The following is a 27,317-nucleotide window of genomic DNA, read 5'->3' as shown; positions in this document are numbered from 1 at the left end:
GTTTGCATGAAGACGTCCAGCATCTTCTAAAACCCCATAGGAAAGCATTGAGAGTCAATGCTTTCCTATGGGGTAGGCCTAATGTGGGTGCAGTGCTTGCTTGCACTGTGGGTTCCCCCTCATGATGACGTCAGAGGAGGGAGCTCAGCACTTGAATAAAGTGAGTGTTTAAAAGGGTTTTTTAACCATTTAAGTCATGGAGGGGGCATAAGGACACCATAGTGTTAGGAATACAGCTTTGCATTCCTAGAACTATACTGTTACTATAATGTTTGATGTGTGAAGGAGGAGAGGGGTGAAGAAAGAAGAAAAAAATAAACAAACAGTTAAAGAAAATATTTTGGTGAATATAGTATCCATGTAATGGTGGTGTTGCTTTTAACCATTGCTGCCATTAATGGTGGTGTCTACTACTTATCACAAACTGTAATTTAAGGTTTATTTTTTATTGGAAGTCCTCATTATCTGATTCAGTAGTGCCTGGAATTCTGTTTTACTCTAAAGCAGCTTATGGCTCCAGATGAAATCTTCCAAGAGAAACCTTCTCATCTGACTTTTCCTGGTCGACTCTTTTTGGCACTTTTGCTGGACAATTCATTGTGGTCCTTTCTGGTCATTAAACCCTTTTTGGCTGCCTGGTGAATTTTGGAATCCAATCTCCCTGTAAGAAATGAGACACGATGAGAAGTCGTTTACACTGCCATGTGGTTCACATTTGCAGACTAGAATATTTTATTTGCCTACACAGACACTGCTCTAAAGGGGAGTTCTAGCTAAAATAATAGGAATAATATTTAGAACAAATATGCACCCATACTTCGATATATATTCTTACATTAACAATGAGCAAAAAGAATAGAAACTGTACTGAGCTAGAGGACATTGATTTACATTCTTGATAAGCAGACGGCCAAATACTCTTGGTTCATGAAGGCCCACATACAGCTCTGCAATCTGCCAGACTATCATTGTGGATAAAAACCATCACACAGTTCTTGAGAGCCCAGTCTCATCAAAAATACTAACCTCAGTAATGCTAACACAACACTAAAGAGATCTTATTATTTATTCTCCATAAGAGAGGATCATAGGGACACTATGGTGACCAGAACCACTACAACTTAATGTAGTGGTTGTGGTGTCTTTAGCCTGTCCCTGCAGGCCCTTTAAAGTAAGCATTGGCCTTTTCGGAAAATAGGCAGGGTGTATACATCGCTGCCTAGTAACACCTCTAGTGGCAGTCACTCTGACAGCTACTAGAGGTGATTCCTAGTAATAATGATCTCAGCCATGGAGGCAGAGCCAGCCGTGGCAAGACCATCACGGCATGGAAGAAAAGGTGAGTAAAATCACCTTTTAACTAAGATCGGAGGTGAAAGGGGGGGGGGGGGCACCTAAACAGCTACTTCAAGACTATAGTGACCGGTATACATGATTTATTTTTTAATTCCAGTTAAAGAAAAAACTAACAAACACGGTGATGAATAAGAGAAACTCCCAGGCAAGTACAGTCAAACTTGTCATCCTTCATAATATCACATACACCAAGTACTGGAAAGAACAATGATGTACATTTTGCACGCTGCATATCACTTTCTCTTCTGAAAACAGTATTCGCCTATAAACAAGAGACCTTTTAGATTGGTTGCTAATGTCCTCTTATGTAAATCAGTATGATGTTGCTTTAGAACTTGGTTAGAAATCAATACATTGATTTAGATCAGGTCCAAGGAGGCTCAGAGAGTCAAACTATGAAATGTTTATAATTTCACTGCATCGCTCAAAGTACATTTTGTATTATTACACTATAGTATCTTCATTTTCTGATTTGTACCTGGCTGATACCTAAACATAAACAAATTATTTGGACAACATAAAGATTGTCGGGGCGGAGCCTGGCTGTGGAGCTGAACGGACGCGTGCAGCACGAGCTCCTGCCTGGAAATATACTTACTTCGACTTAATTGTTGTTCCCCGATTACAAAATCGACTACAACTACAACACTCACAAAGGGGAAACAAAAGAGCACGAAATGAGACCTCTCTTGACACGCTGAGCCGCCGTGAACGCTGACTGCAAGGACGGGGCCTACTGCAAAAACGACTAGCATAGACGGAGCTATGGGAACGGGTGAGGCGGCCGATCACCCAGCCCTGAACGCCGACATGTCCTATGCGGGAAATCATCCACCAGCCTTCCTCCCTCCCCCCCCGCCGGTGGGGGTTATCCCGGCACCAGCAGCAAACCCACCGTGGACACTCCCGTCCCAGGGACTGCGCACATCAGGCATCCCTGCCACTAAAATGGCGGATGCCACGCGCCAGCCAGCAAGCACAGACGCTGATGGCGAACCAACAGGCAACATACTGACCAAGCTGGACGAAATCCTTGCAACATTCTGGGCTCGGATTTCGGAGAGGGCACAGGACACAACTAACACCTTGCGGCCTATACCAGCGGGCACACCCCCGGCTACTGCGGGCCTCGACCATACGAAGGGTACAACATGCCTAGACACGACGACATCCCTGCCTTGGAATGGTCACCGCAGCCCGGTTCTTACTCTCCGACCCAGACCCAGAGGCATACTCACAGGCCCAAAGCTGCACGCACAGCGGCAGAGAAGCGGCATTAAACGGCCAAGACGGATCGCCCAACGCATCCGACAGGTACCGAAGGTCACTATCGTGGGCCGCTCACAATCCCATCCCGGGTTGAAGGCCACAGGGAGTCAAACTCCGAAGCGCCGACCACACCGCCAGAGGCCTGCCCGCCGCTGGCGGCTGAACACCCAGGCCTCATATGGCGCCCAACAACGGGTCGACCCGGCCTCAACGAGCAACCGAGTCGGTGGCAAACAGGTGCAGGCCTTTGTGAAGACCCGGGGCCGGAAGGCGGCCACCATCAACCCGCACCATGCTGCAGCCTTGAGGATTTCCCTCGATAACATACATTCCGCCCCACTGACCCTACCTAGCAGTGGCATCGGCTAAACTCACCTCTGGGACTGGTAGGCCGGTTCATGCCGTACACTATCATGAACTGACGGGGACCTGACCTTAATGGCAGGCATGAACTCCCCTTCCTGGACTCCCGCCCGCTGATACACACAATGCATGGCTTAATGGTATCATCTAGTGATTGCATATAATTAATATGTGAAATATTTATGTTTGACGCTATGCATGTACTCATTACCCTCATTTTGATGAAACCCTATTTAGTTTTTGCTCCTTCTCATTTATATCACGACATATGGACGCAAATATGGGACTTACTAACCTTACAGTTGGCTCGACCGGCATAAATGCCGATGAGCGGGGCAGCCCTTTCACACTGAACTTATGTTGATCAGGGTCAAGTTATGATGGCCTGTCCATACCGCTACTGACACATTTGGGCTCTATGGTCAAAATTACAATTCAAATATGGCTGCCTAAAAGCGACCATTCCTGAGACCTCGCTACATAAGCACAAGCACACGCCACTACATACTGATTGATACTTCACCGTGCCCTAACACACATGCCACACTAACATCTCTGCTACAAGATAAGCCTTTCCTCCAGTATAGTTGTGTGCAGTTCAATGGTTCACTAGTTCCCACTCGTTACTAATCTTGGGTTTACTTTAAGCACATAGGATGACATACATATAGATTACTACTCGCTTCAATTTATAGTATAGGCATCAGCACCATCACACTTTAGACCAATTTGTCATATCTTGTTTAGCTATGAACACCAGACGTGTATTTGGAGCCTATCTGTATTACTTTTGTTTCTCAACCAAGCTTGAATTACTATGTTTGCATAATTGTTTCACAAAAAAAAAAACCATGGCAATCTTTCTTTGAAGTGCATTGCACACTATCTTGATATAACTGACTCATGTTATCCCACAATGCCTCCTCTTTTTCTTCTGTATCCCATGAAGCATGTGCCATAATAAAAGAAAGATTTACAAACAAAAAAAAAAAAAAAACAAAGATTGTCCAAAAAACAAAAATATAATATTTAACTGTACCGCTGTGGATTTGGGGAATCCTTATCTTGTACAGAACCAGGCTAAACACTGCCTTAATGCTTACATTGCTCCTAATCCTACATCGAACTTAACCTTAACACACTAACCCTAACCTTAAATAAGTCATGAAATATACACAATTACAGAGCAGAAAAGGTGATGCGGTTTTAAAGACTAAGGGTGGTCACGCCAAACATTGATTAGATTTAGTGTTCGCTCAGTTTGCATTTTGTTAATTGAGAATAATAAACTATTCACATTTCTATATTTGAAAGCATTCTAACTTTTAATCACAACTGCCTAAAACCTTTGCACAGTATTTTATAATAATATAAGTAATAACAAAGTTAATACGCAGCAAAAATGGAGGGTGTAAAAATGGTAATTTTTCCTCTCTGGAGGCCGACTTTACTAGAAACGTTCGTACTTACAGATCTTGTGTTGGCCTTTCATGGGGAATTTCAGCAGCAGTTCTTGAGGATTGGTGCAGATAAATACAAACGGAGAATTGGATTCTTGGCTGAGAGACGAATACTGTAAGGAATGAATTCATTGTACATGTCACAAACCCTCTGTGCTCCATGTTAGAAAAACATTAACACTATTTGGATAGATGGCACACAGATTTATTTTAGAAAGTACTACATTAAACATGTAATATTGAACAAGTCTCTGATTGCTCTAAGTTCATTTTCAGAGATCAGCTGGTAGATTCATTACTGCCCATTCTAGAGGACTAATCACTGGATAACATGAAACTGTATGATCCCACCTGCTCTGTAAATTGCTCCAACGGCAAGCAGTCCACCACCTCCACACAACCCAAGAGGCATCCAGTGGGGTAATCCTTGGGAAAATCCACGTCTGCATTAGGAGTAACAAAGGAGAAAAAATTAATACAGCTCTCGCAGGAGAAAAAGCATGAAAAATCATACTATGTTTTCAATTGACAATCATTTTGTCACCTAGTTAAGCACAATATTATTCCTCCTGGGAACTTAAAGGTTTAACCCCTTAAGGACCAAACTTCTGGAATAAAATGGAATCATGACATGTCACGTGTCCTTAAGGGGTGTAAAAAAAAAAAAAAAAAAAAAATACAACATACACTAAACAATGTCAATCCCATTTACTGCATACAAATATACCGAATTAAGGTGTCAGATTCCAGCAAAATAGTATGCAGTAATTATAGGGGAGTGATAAAAAAAAAAAAAAAATGGAGAGATGCACTTAAAGAAGTTAGAACAAGACTGAAATCTCCATAATAAAAAAAAGACGAAGAGTCAGATATAGGAGAAAGAACAGACCAGACTAAATGCGACAGTTCTATTTGGTAAGAACGTTTAAGATGTATAGACATTAACCTTTGTCAATTAGAACTCGATATGATGTTTCCAGTTCGGAAATTTCCTGCGGGGAAGGTCTCTTTGCAGCTGCTGCAATCCACAGGCGTCCTCTGTGAGCACTGTACCATGTCCTGCCCTCCACCCTGTGTGTGACAAAGATGTGTTAGCTAAAAAAGGGTATGTACCGCAGCATTGAAGAACAAAACAAATCTAATTACAGAAGCCAAATAAGACTTGCTAGGCATGTCAGAAAGTCCCCTGAGGACCAGCGAGGTGCCTAATGGCAGAGTTTTCCTGGCATGCAACCTCTGTAAGTAAATCCCATGATTGAATCGGATCATTGACACAGACAGTGTTTGTAAACACTGACTGCATCTGTTCTCACTGTGCCGTGTCTCACTCACTACGACTGTCTGTTTCTGGGGACGAGGATTAAACTCGGTACATAAACCGGGATTCTTAATTTTTTTTTTTGTGTGTGTGTTATCTTATTTTGCTTGTGGCCTATTGGGTACTTAATGTGGGGGAAAAAAAATTTCAACATTTAAAAAAAAAAAGTTATATGATTACTATGTTTGGAAAAGAAATAAATAACATCCATTTATAGCAATTAGAGAGTTATTCTTGGTAGTACGTACATATATATATATATATATATATATATATATATATATATATATATATATATATATATATATATATATATATACACATATATACACACACAAAGAATCACATGGGATTGTTGGCAATGTAACTGCAAGACATGTTCTCTTCAATAAAATTTCAAAGAAAAAGCATTCCGTCTGTTGAGTAACAATACTACACATTGTTACTCTCAACAAGGTAATGGCAAAATACTCCAGCAGTGTGTCATCAAAACAGGGGACCCAGGTACATTATTAAAGACATTTTGGCTTTCAAGAACCTACAACATATGTCAAATAAGAACCAAATACAGTATTGGTTTTTATTGCATTTTGTGCCTTGAAAGCAACGGGCATGTCCAATAGTAATACATGCTTAGCTTCGCTATAGATATACTTTTGTGGAGTAATGTAAATCAGTGGGCTTTTAACAAGCCCACAATAAACAGTCGCCAGTAAGGCTCAGGAACTAATGGCAAGCAGGTCTCTTCTTGGGGCAACATCGGACCCTGTAGCCGCCTGGATAAGTTGATCAATCAGCACAGAGGGGGTAAGTAAACAGCTTCTATCTAAATAATGCATGCCAGTAACAGTTTGTGGGTTTTTAAATGTTCCTTGATTAAAGGTAAGCCGGCCATGACAGGTTCTAACAACGTCTAAAGCAGTGACTAGATCACATCATAAAGATAAATTATACTTTTTGTAACTTTAATTTTGCGATGACTAGTGGTCCCACCTCCTTGGTTTAACTGGCCGTGCTTGGCGTGTAATCCACCCTATGACACCAACACACTGGATTCATTGCCAGCACATTGGTGTCCGAACAAATGGACAAGTTTACTAGGGGAATATCTGTGTACAGACAGGAGAAGAATCACCTGTAGGAGAGTATACATCTCTATGTCAAGGGCATTGGGGTCTATTCTGATGATTGCTTGGCGCAAGGGGAAGGAGCATATTTTTACATTTAGCTAATGTTAAGTCGTCTATGAACGATTCACTTTAACCTATGTCAGTGACATATATCTGGCCTGTAAACAATATAATAATAATAATAATAATAATAATAATAATAATAATGATAGAAAACCCTACCCTAACTAGACATAGTTAAATGAAGAGTGAAAAATTATAATGAAGGGAAGGCAACATACAATAAATAAAAAGGAGTAGCACAATACACACACACATACATAAAACTTGCATTACTTTGTTATACACTGAAGTGAATACATATCGATCTAGACAAAATAGGAGAGCGCAGATCTTAAAAGTAAATAAAACTAAATATAAATAAGAACGTGAGTAAATTCAGCAGCTATACACATAAAGATCCTTAAAAACTTTACACATAATATATCAACAAAATAAAGTGTCAGCGCTATACTTGAAAACCTAATTTAGGTGATCACTCTCAATCTGAAGTAAAACACTTATAAATGCGGATTCATGGAAATACTTCCAAGTGCAATAAAATAAAATACAATAAAACAGACCACCATAAGTGTAGTACTCAAATAATCATAAAAAGTCTTGCTATAGGGTCCAATAAATCTTGGGTGATCTTTTACAGGGTTATTTTAAAGTCTCTATTGTGGTATCTTGGAAACGAGTACCACAACTTGCTGATGTAAGGGTCTTTAATTTGGGGGAAGGGTTTTGTATGTTAACTTGATTAAATTGCAGTTTTACGCCATGATAGGTCTTTTTGTATCATTTCAAGGTTAAAAGCCCACAGTGCAACAATGTACCTACAGATGCTGTGACATAGCTGCAAGACTAATCTTAACCCTGTAAAAGATCATCACCCAAGATTTATTGGACCCTATAGCAAGACTTTTTATGATTATTTGAGTACTACACTTATGGTGGTCTGTTTTATTGTATTTTATTTTATTGCACTTGGAAGTATTTCCATTAATCCGCATTTATAAGTGTTTAACTTCAGATTGAGAGTGATCACCTAAATTAGGTTTTCAAGTATAGCGCTGACACTTTATTTTGTTGAATACATATCGTTTGTTCTCTTTTTATTTATTTATTTTTTTAAATATAAAAGTTATTTTATTAATATTTGGAGCATGTATAATTAATGTCTTCGATAAAAAAAAAAAAAGCCATTTACTTCAAGATTCAGTTCCCAATCATGAAACTTCCCACCTTTTGATACCTGCGACCAGGAGTGATGCCCAGGGCTGGTGCATACTCAGACACATGCCCAGGTCACTGATCTCCTGAAGCTCCTTGTCCTGTATGCGCAGTCGGTTCCTGTCTGACTGCTCCTCTGCACCTTCTAAAGGCCCTTTCTTCCTGTGTGCGCCAACACTGACCTGATCTACCCACTGTAATGATACAAAACATCTCAGTAGAGGTACATGCACACTGAAATACCTGCTCACCAGTACCAGCTGTGGCATCTTAAAATGTTAAATAACGGATTAGCACATTCGAAAGTAAGGATGTGAAGATTGTGAGTGTCGAGCGAACAGGACACGGGATGAAGAAGCTCCTTAGCCTTATTCCTATATACAGCATACTAACTCAGCATATCCTGATATTTGGGGCTGCAGACTTTGTGGACAACAGTTTCCATAGCACTCCATAGAGATGTAGAAAGCCACAGTTGTATTTATCCACAAGATTTTCGCCAGATTGGTTACGTTGCCTTTGAGACCGTATGGTAGCCCAGAAATAAGACCCCCACGATGGCATACCATTTGCAAAAGTAGACAACCCAAGGTATTGCAAATGGGGTATGTCCAGTCTTTTTTAGTAGCCACTTGGTCACAAACACTGGCCAAAGTTAGTGTTAATATTTGTTTGTGAAAAATGCAAAAAACTAATTTGAACGCCAATTTTGGCCAGTGTTTGTGACTAAGTGGCTACTAAAAATGACTGGACATACCCCATTTGCAATAACTTGGGTTGTCTTCTTTTGCAAATGGTATGCCATCATGGGGGTAATTTTCATTCCTACCATACAGTCAAAGGCATAATAACCAACCTGGCGAATGTCAATGAAAAAACTGAAATGCAAACCTTATATTTGACTCTTTAACTTTTGAAAACACCATAAAACCTGTACATGAGGGGTAGTGTTGTACTCGGAAGACTTCGCTGAACACAAATTTTAGTGTTTCAAAACAGTAAAATGTATTCCAACAATGATATCGTCAGTGAAAGTGCCATTTGTGTGTGAAAAATTTAAGAAAAAGGCACTTTCACTGACGATATCATCGTTGGAATACATTTTACTGTTTTGAAACACTAAAATTTGTGTTCAGCGAAGTCTTCCGAGTAAAACAGTACCCCCCATGTACAGGAGTTATGGTGTCTTGGAAAGTTACAGGGTTAAATATAGTGCTAGCAAATTGTAATAAATAAAATGACCTAATTATGTAAAATGATTACATAAATATATATGTAGAATTATTATATATGTATATAATTTTTTGTAAAATATATATATACATATGTATATAGATATATATATATATTATTTCGTTCTACGTGTATTTTGATATCAATATATATATATATATATTAAGTTTACAATACAGTTAGAACAAATTTACACATTTTTAGATCACTTATAGAACACACTTAGATCACACACATTTATATAAAATATATGATCTAAGTATATATTTTATTTTAAACTGTTACTTTAACATTTATTTTACTATTTACAGGCAGCAGGGGGGGGGGGAGTACCTGTCATTACAGGCAAGGACCTCGCGATCACATGGCCCAGGGGGCCGGAAAGGAAGGAGGGGGTCTCCCTGGGCTGCCAGGTGAGTCCCCACACCGCGATCGCCGGTGACCGGGTAAGTACATAGGACGGCTTGGGCGTTATTTGCCGCCCACCGGTGTTTAGAGACGGATCCCCAAGGATGGCATAGAACGCCCACCGTCCTTAAGGGGTTAAAAGATCACTATAGCGTTAGGAATACAAATATATATTCCTGACGCTATAGAGCCCTAGTCACCGTTTAGGTGACAAGGGCCCTGTTCCGTGGCGAATAAATGGTTAACCATTTGCTTACCGTAAGCCAGCGCCGGGCGCCCTTGGCACAGGTGACCTCTCCACCTTCATCGACGAATGGAGCCGAATGCGCATGCGCGGCAAGAGGCGCGCACACATTCAAACCCGCCCATAAGAAAGCATTACGCAATGCTTTCCTATGGGGGTCTTTTTTGACACTGGACTCCGTGAGGACGTCCAGCATCAAATAAATGTAATCTACTCCGTGTAAATCGCGGAAGCGCCAATAGTGGCTGTCAGGGAGACAGCCACTAGAGGCTGGATTAACCCTGCAGTGTAAGCATTGCAATTTCTCTGAAACTGCTATGTTTTCAGCTGCAGGGTTAAAACTATGGGGACCTGGCACTCAGACCACTTCATTGAGCTGAATTGGTCTGGGTGGCTATAGTGGTCCTTTAATTAAGTGTAAGGAGCATTGTTACCTTTTTCCCTACATTATTCTGTTTTACTCTCCACTCTGTTTTTGAGTTTTATGAAATGTGTGGGTTTAGTTTAGGTAGGATTCCTAAATGTGACCTATCCGAAAGATTTAAAAAAAAAAAAAAAAAAAAAAAATGTTTTTGCACATTCAACTTTTCTCGGAAATATATAAACAAATCTGTTATGTACGTGCCTTGCGCCTAACCGGGCTCATTTTAAGTTTAGTCATTAACACACAGGCTTGCTAGTAACAGTCTAATTGCCATGATACGGAGCCAAGTAATCTGTATTTTTTTTCTTCTTACATTTAGAAACCTGTTCTCACACACACCAAATCATTAAAATATTCTGGCAAGCACTGTATCTATGTTTCATTGTTGATACTACCACTTGTCATTGATGTCTGATACATGGTGTTGAATTCTGTCTGTGAATTGTGCAAAAATAAAGATTTACCATTATATATATTTTTAAAGTGTGAGCTATATATATATATATATATATATATATATATAAATATATAAATAAAAAAATAAAAAACTGAAAACTTTATTGGCATTGTAATATAGTTGGAAAATCATGTCCAATTCTTATTTTTCTATAAACATTTCACTGGGAAACATTGATCTCTGCTATGAGAATTTGATACAAAGTTTATATTTTTCTGTCTATTGGTGAGGAGAAGTATAACAGTGTTCCAGGATTACAGAGATGTAATTTGCAAGTAATGCTGGTACACTGGGTTAATGCGGAGGCATATCTGCGCGTGCAGGGCCTGTGCCCAGACACAGCCATCTGGCCTCAACAGATGCAGCTACCTCCTGATTAAGTAAATCTCCCTTTATGTTGTTCATTTCTGAGGTTCGGGAGAAAAGGAGCTTGCACACCGTAATAAAACACTGTATAAACACACTGCTTTCTTTGCATTAATATTTCAGCAACTTGACAAAATAAGCCAATATATAGGTTTCCTAAATGGTGCCATACAACAGAATTCATCATCCAAATACCAGTAACACATGTATAAATATTATGAAATACATCTTTTTTTGTAGTTTTTAAATAACCCCTGGACAAATTATACATAAGAATACATTTTGTTCCCAATAATCCTATTGTTTTATAATTTCAACTGTTTGGAGTCACCCAAGCAGAATGATCTATTGCAAAATTACACAGAAATCACTTCTATATTAAACACTCTAGATCACTATGTAAAACGTTCTCCAGGGTCAGCTTGTCAGCTTAGAATTAATGTGAACATTGGTGAAACTTACCATGGGAGGGGGGAGCAGCATGCTGGGATTGACGAGATAGGAGACATCTGATCTTTCTCCTGTTCGAGGCGATTTAACGACTGTCCCGGAGTTAATTGCTTGAACCGTGTCATCAAACCTGCAATGAGAAATGGGCAAGGCCCAAATCATGGGCAACATGTCTTTAAGGAATGAGTAAACAGCACGGAGAATCCGATTAGAGTGAACTAGACACAGAAAACATCTGTTTCAAAACACCAATACCTGGGTTGAAAGGAAACTAAAAACACCAGAAATACGGATTAATTCCTTCATAACCAAGGCTTTTCCAAAATGATGTGCATGTGCTTTTAGGACCAAGGCCTTTTGCAACGAGTTCCTCCTACTGTAGTTAAACACTTTTCTTTAAAAGGGACACACTAAGCACCAAAAGCACTACGTCTTAATGCAGTTGTATTGGTGCATGGACCAAAACCACTACGTGTTACGCTTCTGTAACACCCAATATACGGTTTGTCCCATTGCTCCTTCTGCTCTCTTCTTTCATTTACCATTTTACAGTGGTCACAGAATGCAAAACCGCTACATAAATAAATAAAAATAAATGTACAAATATATATTTGTAGTATATTTCTCATGGTTTTAAGTGCATTTTGACAGTTTTAATTTAATGGAACACTATAGGGTCAGGAACACAAACATATATTTCTGACTCTATAGTGGTAAAATCACCATCTAGCCCCCAGTGGATTCCCCTTGCCACCTAAATAAAGTAAAATCTCACCTTTATTCCAGTCTGCTGCTGCTGGCTCTGTAACTGATCTGCCTATTGGCTGACATCATCAGAAGATATGATCTGAGCCAATCACAATGTTTTCCCAATGTTGAGATTGCCAAGGAGGTGGGGCAGGGTGCAGAGTCAAATGCCATTCTAGCCAATCAGCATCTTTTCATAGAGATGAATTGAATCAATGCATCTCTATGAGGAAAGTTCAGTGTTTTCGTGCAGAGGGTGGAGACACTGACTGGCATTGCTGCAGCACTGTCCCAGGAAGCACCTCTAGCAGCCATCTGAGGAGTGGCCACTGGAGTCTGTAATGTAAACCCTGCATTTCCTCTGAAAATACAGTGTTTACTGCAAAAAAATCTGCAAGGACGGACTATGCTCACCAGAACGACATTAAAGTGTAGTTATTCTGGTGACTCTAATGTCCCTTTAATTTAATTATATGCTCGGTCTATGCTACCTGCCAAGTGCAAAGGACATGCAATTAGATTTACCAGGCCTAAAGCATATATTTGTTTAATATAGAGGATATGTAAAATTAATATTTTTTTAAAAAATAACAAAAATGAAAAGTGAAAGCAAATTCTTACCTCGTATGGTACTCAGACAGGTTATCATCTTCTTCTAGAACTTTGCGTCCTGCAAAGTCAATGGTGATCTTCCGGCTAAGACGGGAGGCATGGCGGAGTTCTACAAGCTCTTGCTCTTTTTTGCGAAGGGCTTCGCGCTCGGCCTGGGACAACCACTGGTTGGAATCCGTGGAGAAATAATCTGACTCATCATCAATCACATGTGTTCGCCGGACGCTAAGTAAAGATGAATGTTAACGCTAAAGGTAGAGTGGTGCAGGATTACATTAAGGGATGAATTGATGGTTGAAATATGCTCAGATATAAGAAAAAAAGGACGCACGCGTTTACATACAGATGCATAAATGTAAACAATTTCTGGAAAGCTTCATTAAGATTTTGTTTCAGTTGCCAATTAAATTTATCCACATTCCATCAGTAAAATAAACCCCACAGAAGGACAAACAAACATCATGGGCACAGGAGTACAAAATGGCCATTTCCAACTATTGAGAATAAAAAACTAATAAAAAATGCTTTCACTATCAATGTGTTTTAACTGCATATCACACACATAAAAATGATTAAAATATATATATTTACTCCCCAACTTAATGTAAAACGTAACGTGGTGTTGTAAGCAGCATAAGTAGTACAGTTCATTGAACTGGTTATGGAGTTAGCAGGCTACTGGGATAATCCCCTGTTCACGGTCAACAAACAGAGGATAACTAAGGCACCCGTAGACCGGCCCCTCACCCACTGTATTAGAATTGTGAAAGTTAGTTACATGTTAGCACAAGTTTACCATATTTGGATGGTACCAATTAACTAAGTGAGTCAGCTGACACATTGAGCCGATCAATGCTATCCAAATGTGGGCAAAATTGATATGTCTAAATCAGAATTACAACTTCCACATTAGCAATGTAGCAAGGAAGATACCCTCCGTTTTAGTCAAACAGCTTAAAAACAGTTTGTCACATAACAGGGTGAAAATGTCACTAGCCTACTAGCACCATAACCACTACAATGTATGTAGTTGTTATTGTGATTAAACCTCTTCTTTTATAAAATAAAATAAAAATTAATATTTAAATAAACCAAATTTACAGTTTAGGTGTCCCTAAACAGCGATATATACTCAAAATTACGTCAATTTTCACTCTAATTTCATGTTAGCATTTCATGTGCCTCCTAGTGATTATATAAGATAACGTCTCATTATCTGCAAACAATAAGGACTCTTGGACTGCTCCTTACCTTGTTTTGTCATACTCTAAGAGCTTATCCCGATGCTGCATTGCCTTTTCATAGCCTTCCTTCATTTGCATATCTTTTCTGGGTAAAAGATCTTTAGTGGAAACATCAAACTTGAAAGGGGTTTCAGAACCTGTGAATAAGAAAATAAAACAGACTATCCTCAACGGGTCTATAAAGGGTCACTAAGAACCATAATCACTTTATCTTATTGAACTTATTTAGTCTCAGGTAATTTCACTCTAACTTTGATCAAGAAGAAGATGGAAAAATTAAGGCTTCTGTTATTTCACCACTGCTGTTCCTATGAGCAAAGGAGAGAAGAAAAAAACATTTTTTTAACCCCTTAAGGACCAAACTTCTGGAATAAAAGGGAATCATGACATGTCACACGTCATGTGTCCTTAAGGGGTTAAAAAAAAAAAACACCCACAAACCACTTTTTGGGGAATTTAGGTCTCGTCAAATTGAGTGCAGGAAGTTCTGCTAGACTGCAACTCTTATCAAGCTCAACGAAATTCTGGCTGAGAATGTTGGAGTTAAAATACACCTGAGATGAATAGTGAAGCAACCACTTGCTGAACAGTTGTGTGGAATATAACACCAATCAACCTCATCCAATAGTTTGATAAACCTGATAATACATTTACTCCATAACGGCTTTAAACAGAAAATCAACATTTTGCTGGAGATATAAAATGCTGAAAATAGCACTTGAACTGATGCAGCCCTAAAGTATGAAAATGTTTATACAAATGCCTAAATTTGAAAAAAAAACATTCACCTCTATCAGAAGGACAGGCTGGAAATTGGGCAATGCCCAGCACCAACTAGGAAATAAAGGAGGAAGTGGTGGTAAAAATCGTGCAGATCTTCGTTTCCGGAGGCCAGTTCTGAAGCTAATAAAAGCTATGTTTTTATGGCTTAGGAAATAGTGCAAATTTTACCAAATGTATTTTTGGATATATTATTTATATGCATTAAAAAAAAAGCAATGTATGTTTGGACATGAAAGGCTCACTTTAACAGATAACAGCCCCAGTACATATATAATTGATCATAGTGATATATGATGTATTTATTGGCTTTGGGAGCTGTTTTAGTGATACTAACATGATGCCCCTCGCTCTGGTGCCTCCATTCGTGTAGGATTTGTGAATGTTACCGTAGTGTAACACCTAGACTTCAGTCCTCCTTCCAGCTGGATAAACTGATGAGATTGGCCTAGCCAGAGGAGAGCTGCATTCACTGCTCTATAACTAATAGATGGCAGACAGCGGATATGAAATTTGGAGAAGGTGGGGATGGCTTAAAGCTCATTAGCACTCAGAGCATGTTTTAACATTATTACCTCCATAGAGTTTTTTCCTTAATTTCTGGCTTTTATTGGAATCTCGCATTAGAATATCTTGCTCTTCTCTGGTACACACCTTAAAGAAAGATGCATCAAAGACATACAGTGTATTAAAACAAGCAGTATGGGAACAGCTCAGTAAATTGGTAAAACAGGAAAGCCTACTCTACGTACCAGGTCCCCACAGAAGAGGCAAGGCCCAGATCCCTCCTGCTCACAAACAATGCGCCCGCAGGTCATGCAGTTGTTTATGAGCTTGTGCTTTTGGCCCAGGCATTCGCAGGGGTGACGTCCAGGGATAAGTACAGCCAGTCTGTCTTGGCCTTCTGACGTGTGTAGGTTCACAAACTTCTGTTTCTTCTTGGAGGATGAAAGACTTGTAGTTTCCTGGGCCTAAACACAGAGATGAGAAGTCACATGGATGCGACAATCTATAGGAGATCCCTCTCAAGAAACCCAAGCCTGTAAACTCCAGGCTTTGTAGCTTCTACAGTGAGCTCTACTTTGAGCAGGAAGTGAGTCAGCCAATCGCAATGCTTGCATACTTTTCTATGGTAGCACAAAGCCTTTTAACATAATACTTTACATGGTAGGACTCTCCGCATAGCACAAGAAAGAAATGTATCAAAGAAAACTTACAGGGTGACATACACAAGCATCATAGAACATGTACTCAGTCATGTTAGGAACACAGGGAGGGGACAATGGGCCCTGATACAAAATACATGTAATGACCTTGGCTAAATCCATTGGAGTTTTTACTTCTTCAGCCACCGTATTTACTACAGATTGGACAGGAACAGGTTCCAACTTGTTTCTCCCCTTTCGTCTCCCTTTCTTGCCCTGCTCTGATAATTGCATCTGGAGAACATCTAAACCTAAAAGCAAGAAAAAGGAAACACAGAGAAAAGAAACTCAATAATTTGTTTTCTAGCACAATAACCTGCTAAATAAATTTAACGTGACGTTTATATCATCATAAAAGTTATGGAAACATGAAACCGAAATTATTACTTGGACTGTAAATATTTACTTCTTATTATTTATTGGTTGTTTTTTATTATTCATTTTGTATGATTTGGAGTATTCCTTATTTTGTTTTTTAATTAGATATGGGCATGATCAATTACTATGCCCTTGAATATATTATAGATGACATGTTCGGACTTGAACTTAGGGTATATTTAGAGATTTGGTTAGATGGATGCTCTGGGAGATATATCTTGTAATACTCATGCGCTCTGTGCCTTGCAACACATTGCGCATGTCCGGTTTTGCTGTCTGCACGGAGCCATGTGATTATGATCACTATGCCGATTCCGTATCTGACGGACTGCCGCGTGTGCGTTCCAGTGACGTCACGTGCGGCTCACATACCCGGAAGTGGACCGCGTTTGGATGATAGAAGGGACGCTCATCATACATTTCGTGTTTTTTTCTGTTTTAGTTTATTTCTTTTGTTCTCTCCTCCATCTTTTGGGCACTCATAGGTAAGCTACTCATGTAGACTACTGGTAATAAGTACTGATCTTTGATGTCACAATAGGATGCTTATTTATATACATTCCAGACTATCTCTAACTTGCACATAATGGTAATAAAGCCCCCACCCACCGCCCAGGGGTGGGAGCTGGGCAGTAGGTCCCCCCCCCTTATTACTATGATGGCCCCCACCCGCCGCCCAGGGGTGGGGGCCGGGGGGGGAGGACAGTAGCCCCCCCCCCCTATTACCATTATGGCCCCCACCCGCCGCCCAGGGGTGGGGGCCGGCGGGGAAGGACAGTAGGTCCCCCCCCCTTTATTACCATCATGGCCCCCACCCGCCGCCAAGGGACCTACTGTACTCCCCCCCCCCGGCCCCCACCCCTGGGCGGCGGGTGGGGGCCATAACGATAATGGGGGGGGGGCCTACTGTCCTCCCCCCGCCCCCACCCCTGGGCGGCGGGTGGGGGCACTAAGTAAATTCCTCCCCCCCATCAAGGTGACTAGGGGTCCCCAAGCCCCTAGTCACCCACCCCCCACCCAAATAAAAATGCCCCTACCTACCCCCCTCACCCTAAAAAATAGTGAGGGGGGGAATAAAATTGCTAACCTGTAAAGTAAAATTAAACTTACCATTCGACGTCTTCTTTTTTCTAAAATCTTCATTTTTTAGCCCCAAAAAAGGCCAAATAAAAAACCATCATACCCGTCGAACTAAAAATAAAATAAAAAACCCGAGCGCAAAAAAAAACACGACGAAAAAGAAAAAACCAGAGCGCAAACAAAATAATCCATCTTCACCCATGGAGGGCTCCGCGCAGATTGAGCTCCGCAGGGCGGGGGAAGGCTTATAAAGCCTTGCCCCGCAATTAGGCTAAGAACACTCTGATTGGTGGGTTTAAGCCAATCAGAGTGCTCTTTGCCATTTTACAAGCGTGGGAAAGTTCTTTGGAATTTTCCCATGCTTGTAAAATGACCCAGAGCACTGTGATTGGATGGCTTGAAATCCATCCAATCACAGTGCTCTGTGTCATTTTACAAGCGTGGGAAAATTCCAAAGAACTTTCCCACGCTTGTAAAATGACAAAGAGCACTCTGATTGGCTTAAACCCACCAATCAGAGTGTTCTTAGCCTAATTGCAGGCCGGGGCAAGGCTTTATAAGCCTTCCCCCGCCCTGCGGAGCTCAGTCTGCGCGGAGCCCTCCATGGGTGAAGATGGATTATTTTTTTTGCGCTCGGTTTTTTCTTTTTCGTCGGGTTTTTTTTTTTGCGCTCGGGTTTTTTATTTTATTTTTAGTTCGACGGGTATGATGGTTTTTTATTTGCCCCTTTTTTGGGGCTGAAAAATGAAGATTTTAGAAAAAAGAAGACGTTGAATGGTAAGTTTAATTTTACTTTACAGGTTAGCTTTACGGGGGGGAGTGGGGCTGGCAAGAAGCACTTACCTCTCCTGCAGCTCCTGTCAGCTCCCTTCTCCTCCGCGCCGGTCCGTGCAGCTCCTCTGTCAGCTCACAGTGTAAGTCTCGCGAGAGCCGCACTATGACCCCGCGGCTCTCGCAAGACTTACACTGGGAGCTGACAGAGGTGCTGAAAGGACCGGCGCGGAGGAGAAGGGAGCTGACAGGAGCTGCAGGAGAGGTAAGCGCCCTCTGTAAATTGCCATAATACAGACACTGACTCGAGTATAAGCCGAGTTGGGGTTTTTCAGCACAAAAAATGTGCTGAAAAACTCGGCTTATCCTCGAGTATATATGGTATGTTGTTTTCAAAAAAACTCTGTTGTATCAATTAACAAACCTTGTTAATTAGTTAATTGAATTATGGATTGATTTCCTGTTTGTCATGTTGTTTGCTATATAAGCTCATTTATCACCATGTGGTGTCAGCTTGAAAAAGACCTTTGTTGGTCGAAACGTTGCGTTGCATTTTGTTACATTAAAGCTGCATACGGCTTAACATTTGGAGTGCCTGTGATCTTTTCTTCTTTGTAAATATTTACTTGGCATGTATAACCCTAACTATAGCTTAACCTGTAAAGTAACAAGTAGACTTGTGAGGCAAATTAAACAGGATAGATATTGCTAAAATAATTCACCTATCTAAATAATTAATAAAATGATGGAGAATGCAGTTTATATAATTGTCATAATCAAAGAGCACTGATATCACTAGACTAACAGTTAAAGTACACACTTAACATTAGCTCAGTGTTCCTTAATTGGTATACACCTATTGCTTATTGCTGCTTATTAATACATTCGACACAACATCAAATCTGTCAATAACTATTGTTTTCCTTCCTTTCAATTAAATCTGATTTACTAAAAATAGTGTATTGGGAACAATTTAAAATTAATTGACAATAATGGATTTAGAAAAATTAAACTATTGCCACTATGATTTTTTTTGGCTAAATTTTACAAACTGATTTTTTCAATTAACGATGATTCACTGTAAAGGTGATTAAACTCATAAAGGGATACTAAAGGCACCAAAACAACTTTAGCTTAAAAGGGACACTCCACTGCCCAAATATATAAAATAAAAATATTTTGGGGGCGGAGCCTGACCTGCAAGACGAACAGTCGCATGTTCACAGAGCTCCCGCTAATCTCAGTGGATTTCCCGACGCAAATCGAATTGCAAAGCCTGACCACACACCAAACTGCTCTACCTAAAGTAGTGGATAGCTGGTGTACCCCCCGATACCTGACTTGAGCGATTCAGACATCGGGAGCCTGCAAATGGCGGAGATAGGGAGAGGCGGCCACTCTCCTCGTCCTGTCGCCAGCGGCACAATCTCATCGACAGCTTACCTCTCCCCCCACCTCCCCCCAGGGACCGGCGGGGGTGATCCCGGTCCACTCAAGGGAGGCAACCCTGCTCCACAAGACACACGACCAGGCACTGAGTGAGCAACATCCAGCTGTAGAGAAGCAGAAAATGGCAGAGGCCACGTGCTCACATACAAGCTGGGACCTCGAAGCTAAACTGAACAGCCTGTTCACTGCCTTTTGGAACAAATTGGAACTTAGGCAACAACAGGTTCAGACACAAGATAAGGCAGAACACTTGCCTCGCAAGACACCTCCACGATCCAGTGGAAGCCCAAGGAGCAGAGGGCCCAGAAATGGCGGACCACAGGACCCTGCTCGCACCGCTCACATGCTGCCCATCGGACACAGCAAGGCATCCCAGCACAAGAAAGGCGGTAAACAACGAAACAACTAACCTGCCACAACCCAACCGGACCGCCCCTAGTAGCCTGCCTCACAACTTCAGACGGATTTTGAGACCACACAGGAGAGGCTTCAGCGCCTCTATAGCAAGGCCTTACCTTCGACTCCTGTATGCGGGTCTCTACCTGGGAGGGCAACAGGGTACAATAGCGAGAATCTCCGGGCAAGGAAGCGGAATACCCCAGCACAGCATAGGATGACCTCAGGACTGAGCACAGGTACCATGGTACCCCAGCAGTGCACCCTCGGTGCCCACACCATGTGCCCAGATTAACCCATGTTTAACCCACCGCATTAGCATGTTCCATTACCTTTATTATCACAGCGGGACTCAAGACCTAATCTACCTGGGTAGCCTCCCGGGAGAATCTCTAACTACTCACAGTGCCTATAGCTCTCACGTTTATACCGCAATAGTCAACACCTCACTAGCACTGTCCTCTTGATTAAACTTACACTTTGTGCTACAATATAAAAATGTGCATTGTGTTTTCATAGCTATGCCATCATAAAAAAAAAAAATATATATATATATATATTTTTATTTTTATTTTTTTTTGAAGATATACCCCAAATGCAAACTTGCATTTTTCCCCATTTTGGTTATATCTAAAAACAGCTATCAAAACCTGTGCTTCTTTTGTCTGCTGCAGTTTCAAACTCTCCCATTCTAACCCTGCCCAGACTTTCTGTGTCTCTCCAATCACAGACTTCCCAATACAGCTCAATGAGAAGCCTTTGCAAGACAGGTGATCAGGGCAACTGCTGGCTATTGAGTTTAGCTCAATGACTAGGAAGTAACAGGACCTGTTGACTACCTGAAACCAAGGGGGTGTAACCAGGTTCATTTATAAAAAAAAAAAAATCGAAAAAAAAAAAAAAAAAAGAAGTGTACATTTCTATTGAAATCTGCACTTTTTACAAAATGAAAAAATAAATAAATAGGACACACTCTTCACACCTAAAGCTTTTCAGCAAGTTAACGTGCTTTGTGCTCTGGAGTGCCCCTTTAATGAAGCAGTTTTGAAATATAGATCATGCCCCTGCAGTCTCACGCCTCAATTCTCTGCCATTTAGGAGATAAACCACTTTTTTATACAGCCCTAGCCACACCACCCTACATGTGACATACACAGCATTGCTAAACATTCAATAGAGATCTAATGGAGTGGTGGGGGGTTTTCCTGTCCCCACCTCAATATTCTACCTCACAGAGGTTCGCCCACACAGTAAACCAGCTGGTGAAGATTGGAGGTGCCTAAAATGCTCATATAGCTCAGGGCAGGATACAGGATCAAGTTGACCTTACAGGATGCAGGATCAAGCCGACCTGTCAAGCCAAACTATGGCTGGCATAGAGGTGGTTTTTAGGCCACCCTGATGGAAAACAGAAAGCCAAGACAGACCATAAAATCACTAGGAAAGAGGAAGCAAGGGCATCGCAGAAAAAGGTCTGGTAAGCCCCTCACGGGCGAATTGCAACCGAATGCTGCAAATTCTCTAGCTCACACTGCTACAGCCGTGACCCTCACACTTGCCTGCTTCATGTTATAGATAGAAGCATTTACAATCTACACGTTGGCACTAAAATATCTAAATAAATTTGTATTATTCACTTTGCACTGAAAAACAATAAAGAATGTTAAAAATGTTTCACACACTACATTCTAAAAAATGGCCACCTGCCAACTAGATTTTACCTTAATTTAGATTTATTCAGAGCGGTATGTTGGTACAACTTTAAAATCTTATGACTGCCAAAGTTTCAGCATAAGATGTGATAAATAGTTTTGGCTTATTAGAGAGAGAGAGAGAGAGAGAGAGAGATTAAAAAAAAAAAAAAGTATATTTAGAAGCTGACCCTCTTTCCTGTTGTAAGCTTGTGCTGCACTTGGGGTGGGCTGTTGCTTTGTCTTCCTCCATCGATTCTTCAACTCGTGTACAAAAACAAACTTCTTCTCTTCTGAACCCTGGACAAGATCGCTAATGTACTCATCAATTTCTTCCTCCGTGTCAATGGAAAGAATGTACCTGAAGAGAAATCAGCACAACATGGAGGAGCCATTTTGCGTTTATTCTCGCTTTATGGCAGGATTTAAACATATCAAGTGGACACTAAATTAGAAATTGTGAGCTTATATTTTTAAAAATTATTATTGTACTTCATATTTTCACCCTTGATCTTTTTCTACTAACAGTTTCTGTTACGTGTTTTATTTTAGTTCTCATTGAAATATTTTATAAACGTTTTTAGTGTTTTTGCCAATGATATACGGCAGGTTGCTTCCACACTGTCATTCTCTGAAGTTCTGCCTGTGCATAACACTCAGAACGACAGGCGGAATCGTATTAGGGACTTTAACTCGTGGCTTGTTGAATGGTGTCGGGAGCAAGGATTTGGCTTTAGTTCTCATGGTAGCTCTGTTTGGAATGGAAATAAACTGTACAAAAAAGATGGTTTGCATCTTTCTCAAAAGGGAACAAATGTTCTCAGTGAGCAGTTCAGAGGTTTTACTAGGATGTATTTAAACTAGGGGGGGGGGAGGGGAGGGCAAAAGGGTGATAAAACATCAATACAATTGTCCCCCAAAACAAGGACAGAAGGTGCCTGTAGCAAGGGTGTTAAAAAATGATAAGCTTAGAGTCATGTCTACAAATGCTCACAGTTTAGGGAATAAGATCCATGAACTTGTGGCAATAATGGCAACTGATAGTGTAGATTTAGTCGCTGTTACTGAGACATGGTATAATGAGAAAAATTACTAGGACATAGCAATACCAGGGTACTCTTTATATAGAAAAGACAGGGAAGGCAGGAAAGGGGGGAAGAGTGGCCCTGTATGTGAAGGATAGCATAAAATCTAGCCTAATAAAAGTAAGTGAGGTGAACATAGAGTCCGTTTGGGTTACGTTAGAATTTGGTAATCACACAGTAATTCCTGTAGGTGTGATTTATAGGCCCCCAGGACAAATTGAAGAGTTAGATAATCTACTAGTTGAAGAAATAGCTAAAATGACAATGAAGGGGGAAGTTATCATCATGGGGGACTTTAATCTTCCTGATGTGAATTGGAAAACAAAAATAGCTGCTTGTGCCAGGAGCACACATATTCTAAACTCCCTACTGGGATTGTCTCTAAAACAAGTTGTTGAGGAGCCAACTCGTAAAGAGGCCATACTAGATTTAGTGTTAACAAATGGAGATTTGGTATCCGATATTACTGTAGGTGAAAGTTTAGGATCCAGTGATCATCAATCAGTGTGGTTTAATATAAGAACAGTGACTGAGTCACACAAAAACAAAAGTTTTAGACTTTAGAAAAACAGACTTTTCTAAAATTAGAATATGTGTAAAGGAGTCATTATCAGACTGGAGCAATTTAAATGGCGTCCAAGAGAAATGGGATTATTTAAAAGTTGCACTACTGAAGGCAACAGAAAATTGCATTAGGCTTGTCAGTAAAAGCAAAAAATTCAAGAAACCACTGTGGTACTCAGCAGATGTGGCCAAAATAATAAAAAACAAAAAAGTTAGCATTTAGTAATTATAAAAAAAAAGTGAGGAAGACAGAATGATCTATAAAATTAGGCAGAAAGAGGCTAAGCAAGTTATAAGGGCTTCCAAATCACACACAGAAGAGAAAATAGCACAGTCAGTAAAAAAGGCGGACAAAACTTTTTTTAGATACATAAATGAGAAAAGAAAAGTAAAACAAGGATTAGTTAGATTAAAAACAAAATAAGGAAGGTATGTAGAAGAGGATAAAGGTCTAGCTGACTGCCTCAATGAATATTTTTGTTCGGTATTTACAGATGAAAATGAAGGAGAGGGACCTCAGTTAAGAAAACGGATAAATGAGTTATTTATTACACGTGAGTTTACAGAGGAAGAGGTTCTATTTCAACTGTCAAAAGTAAAGACAAATAAGTCAATGGGACCTGATGGAATACACCCAAAGCTATTAAAAGAGCTTAGTGGTGTACTAGCAAAATCATTAACAGATTTATTTAACCAATCATTGATAACAGGAGTAGTCCCAGAAGATTGGAAGTTAGCGAATGTTGTGCCCATTCACAAGAAAGGTAATAGGGAGGAGTCGGGCAACTATAGGCCAGTAAGCCTTACTTCAGTAGTGGGGAAAGTGATGTAAACCATGTTAAAGGATAGGATTGTTGAACATCTAAAAATACATGGATTTCAAGATCAAAGACAACATGGGTTTACTTCAGGGAGATCATGCCAAACTAATCTTATTGATTTTTTTGATTGGGTAACTAAAATTATAGATCAGGGTGGTGCAGTAGACATTGCTTACCTAGATTTCAGTAAGGCTTTTGACACTGTTGCACATAGAAGGCTTATCAATAAACTGCAATCTTTAAGTTTGGATTCCACTATTGTTGAATGGGTGAGGCAGTGGCTGAATGACAGGCAACAGAGGGTTGTAGTCAATGGAGTATATTCGAAGCTTGGGCTTGTCACCAGTGGGGTACCTCAGGGATCTGTACTTGGACCCATTCTATTTAATATTTTTATTAGTGATATTGCAGAAGGTCTTGATGGTAAGGTATGTCTTTTTGCTGATGATACTAAGATATGTAACAGGGTTGATGTTCCAGGAGGGATAAGCCAAATGGCTAATGATTTAGGTAAACTAGAAAAATGGTCAGAGTTGTGGCAACTGACATTTAATGTGGAATAGTGCAAGATAATGCATCTTCGATGTAAAAACCCAAGGGCAGAGTACGGAATATTTGATAGAGTCCTAACCTCAACATCTGAGGAAAGGGATTTAGGGGTGATTATTTCTGATGACTTAAAGGTAGGCAGACAATGTAATAGAGCAGCAGGAAATGTTAGCAGAATGCTTGGTTGTATAGGGAGAGGCATTAGCAGTAGAAAGAGGGAAGTGCTCATGCCATTGTACAGAACACTGGTGAGACCTCACTTGGAGTATTGTACACAGTACTGGAGACCGTATCTTCAGAAGGATATTGATACCTTAGAGAGAATTCAGAGAAGGGCTACTAAACTGGTTCATGGATTGGAGGATAAAACTTACCAGGAAAGGTTAAAGGATCTTAATATGTATAGCTTGGAGGAAAGACGAGACAGGGGGGATATGATAGAAACATTTAAATACATAAAGGGAATCAACACAGTAAAGGAGGAGACTATATTTAAAAGAAGAAAAACTACCACAACAAGAGGACATAGTCTTAAATTAGAGGGACAAAGGTTTAAAAATAATATCAGGAAGTATTACTTTACTGAGAGGGTAGTGGATGCATGGAATAGCCTTCCAGCTGAAGTGGTAGAGGTTAACACAGTAAAGGAGTTTAAGCATGCGTGGGATAGGCATAAGGCTATCCTAACTATAAGATAAGGCCAGAGACTACTGAAAGTATTTAGAAAATTGGGCAGACTAGATGGGCCGAATGGTTCTTATCTGCCGTCACATTCTATGTTTCTATGTTTCTATAATAATATATTTTTGGGAAAATATATAATAATTTAGATAGGAGACAGTAATCCATCTGGTTCAGCATCATCCACAATTTACAATTTGCCTTTTACTGATTGCTTAATGACTTGAGCTTTCCTAGACAGTGTGGCTTTTGTCTAATGAAAGGTTAGCTGCAGCGTTTATCATTATAAAAGAGAAAATAACAGCTGTAGTGAATAACTCTTTATTATTCTGGGGCCCTGACTACAACATAAACAAGAAATAGCTATTCCATCTCATACCTAGTCCAAGATGTCTGTATGTCCTTTCCTTACTGTCCATACTCACCTTACAATGTCTTCACTAACACTCAATGAGAAACGTGTCTGTAATTCCTCAACACACCAATACAACAGATCAGCCTCCATACTCTCTCCTGCCAGCAACCAGGACACACAGCCTGGGAACCCGGAAGTAACTACACTTCTAACAGTGTTGGCATTGACATATAATCTGTCCGTCTCTCATTTCATTCCCCCCGGAAAAGCAGGTAAGACTCGCTGGTTCCCACTCAGTGCGTTTAGTTAGCATTTTAAACAGATTGTTCAAAATAAATCTACGGTACTCTAAAGCTATTATAAAGGGATATTAGGTTCTTATTTTGTTAAACCAGATCTACATGGATGACAACAACAACAGCAAACATTCTGATAGAAAAAAAAAAACTCATAGACACCACAAATGTAGGTACCAAGACAAACCTAGAGAGCTCTAATAAAATAAGGGTTATTTCTAAAGTGAGAATTCAACGTGAATTTAAAGTAAAATTTTAATTTAAAGAAACACTATAGTGTCAGGAAAAAAAAAACACGTATAAAAAAAAACCCTGAAAAGATCAAATCAATACCAGCTAACAGGGCGCCACAGTCACTTTAGTTGCCAGTTTCTATGGGATATTCTCACACAAAAATAGAGAGAAAAGAAACAATCAATAAAAAGATACAATCTATTGATTATTAAATAAACAAATTAGGCAATAGCACAAAACATGTGCAAATATATAAATTAATAAATAAGCCAAAATAGGCAAAAAGGCCCTTAAGGATAGCAGCCTAATATAACATGACACAAGATGTAATAATAAAGTGCATGTGCTAAGGTGCAAAAGATTCTAAAGTAAGGGAAAGTGCAAGGTGCTCAACAAGCCGCTGTAATTAGCAGCTAACACCCACTACTCCTTCATAGCACATAACCATAAGCACATAATGTAAAAGTGCAAAGTGCACATGTTAAAAAGACTGCTTATACCAAATAACACGGTTCTTGATTGTAAAGAAAATATACCCCAACTCGCAGGATTCAACTCAACAATAGACAACACAGAGGAGAGATACGTCTACCGGACCTTCGAATGGACAGACTCGACGTATATGA

The 27,317-nt window shown here is 40.1% G+C and overlaps 1 protein-coding gene across 2 annotated transcripts; it reads right to left on the bottom strand.

Annotated features, from left to right (window-relative positions):
* Positions 1 to 425: 425 nt before the first annotated feature.
* TRIP4 (thyroid hormone receptor interactor 4) lies at positions 426 to 26,388 on the bottom strand. 2 transcript variants are annotated; one of them, XM_063445884.1, is made up of 13 exons: positions 26,232 to 26,388; positions 22,298 to 22,467; positions 16,450 to 16,592; positions 15,889 to 16,107; positions 15,712 to 15,790; positions 14,364 to 14,493; positions 13,122 to 13,337; positions 11,766 to 11,883; positions 8,184 to 8,365; positions 5,395 to 5,519; positions 4,800 to 4,891; positions 4,459 to 4,561; positions 426 to 661 (listed from the first exon to the last, which is right to left on the bottom strand). In XM_063445884.1, the coding sequence occupies exons 1-13, from the start codon at positions 26,309 to 26,311 to the stop codon at positions 546 to 548; spliced, it is 1,773 nt and encodes a 590-aa protein (XP_063301954.1). In that variant the 5' UTR covers positions 26,312 to 26,388; the 3' UTR covers positions 426 to 545. The 2 variants fall into 2 exon arrangements, with proteins under 2 accessions (XP_063301954.1, XP_063301955.1); XM_063445885.1 differs by having other exon boundaries at positions 16,450 to 16,586; positions 26,232 to 26,387.
* Between the last annotated feature and the right edge of the window lie 929 nt (positions 26,389 to 27,317).

Source organism: Pelobates fuscus, chromosome 3 (assembly GCF_036172605.1).
Source record: "Pelobates fuscus isolate aPelFus1 chromosome 3, aPelFus1.pri, whole genome shotgun sequence".
Taxonomy (NCBI): Eukaryota; Metazoa; Chordata; class Amphibia; order Anura; family Pelobatidae; genus Pelobates; species Pelobates fuscus.
This window is presented reverse-complemented; position numbering and strand designations above follow the sequence as displayed.

Excerpts from the sequence above, each read along its gene's own strand:
- TRIP4 (XM_063445884.1), bottom strand. The coding sequence starts at position 26,311 with ATGGAGGCTGATCTGTTGTATTGGTGTGTTGAGGAATTACAGACACGT. Across the intron at positions 11,884-13,121 it reads CTGTCTGAGTACCATACGAG|GTTTGATGACACGGTTCAAG; the intron begins GTAAGAATTTGC and ends TTCTCATTGCAG. Across the intron at positions 662-4,458 it reads GAAAGGCCAACACAAGATCT|GGAGATTGGATTCCAAAATT; the intron begins GTAAGTACGAAC and ends CATTTCTTACAG.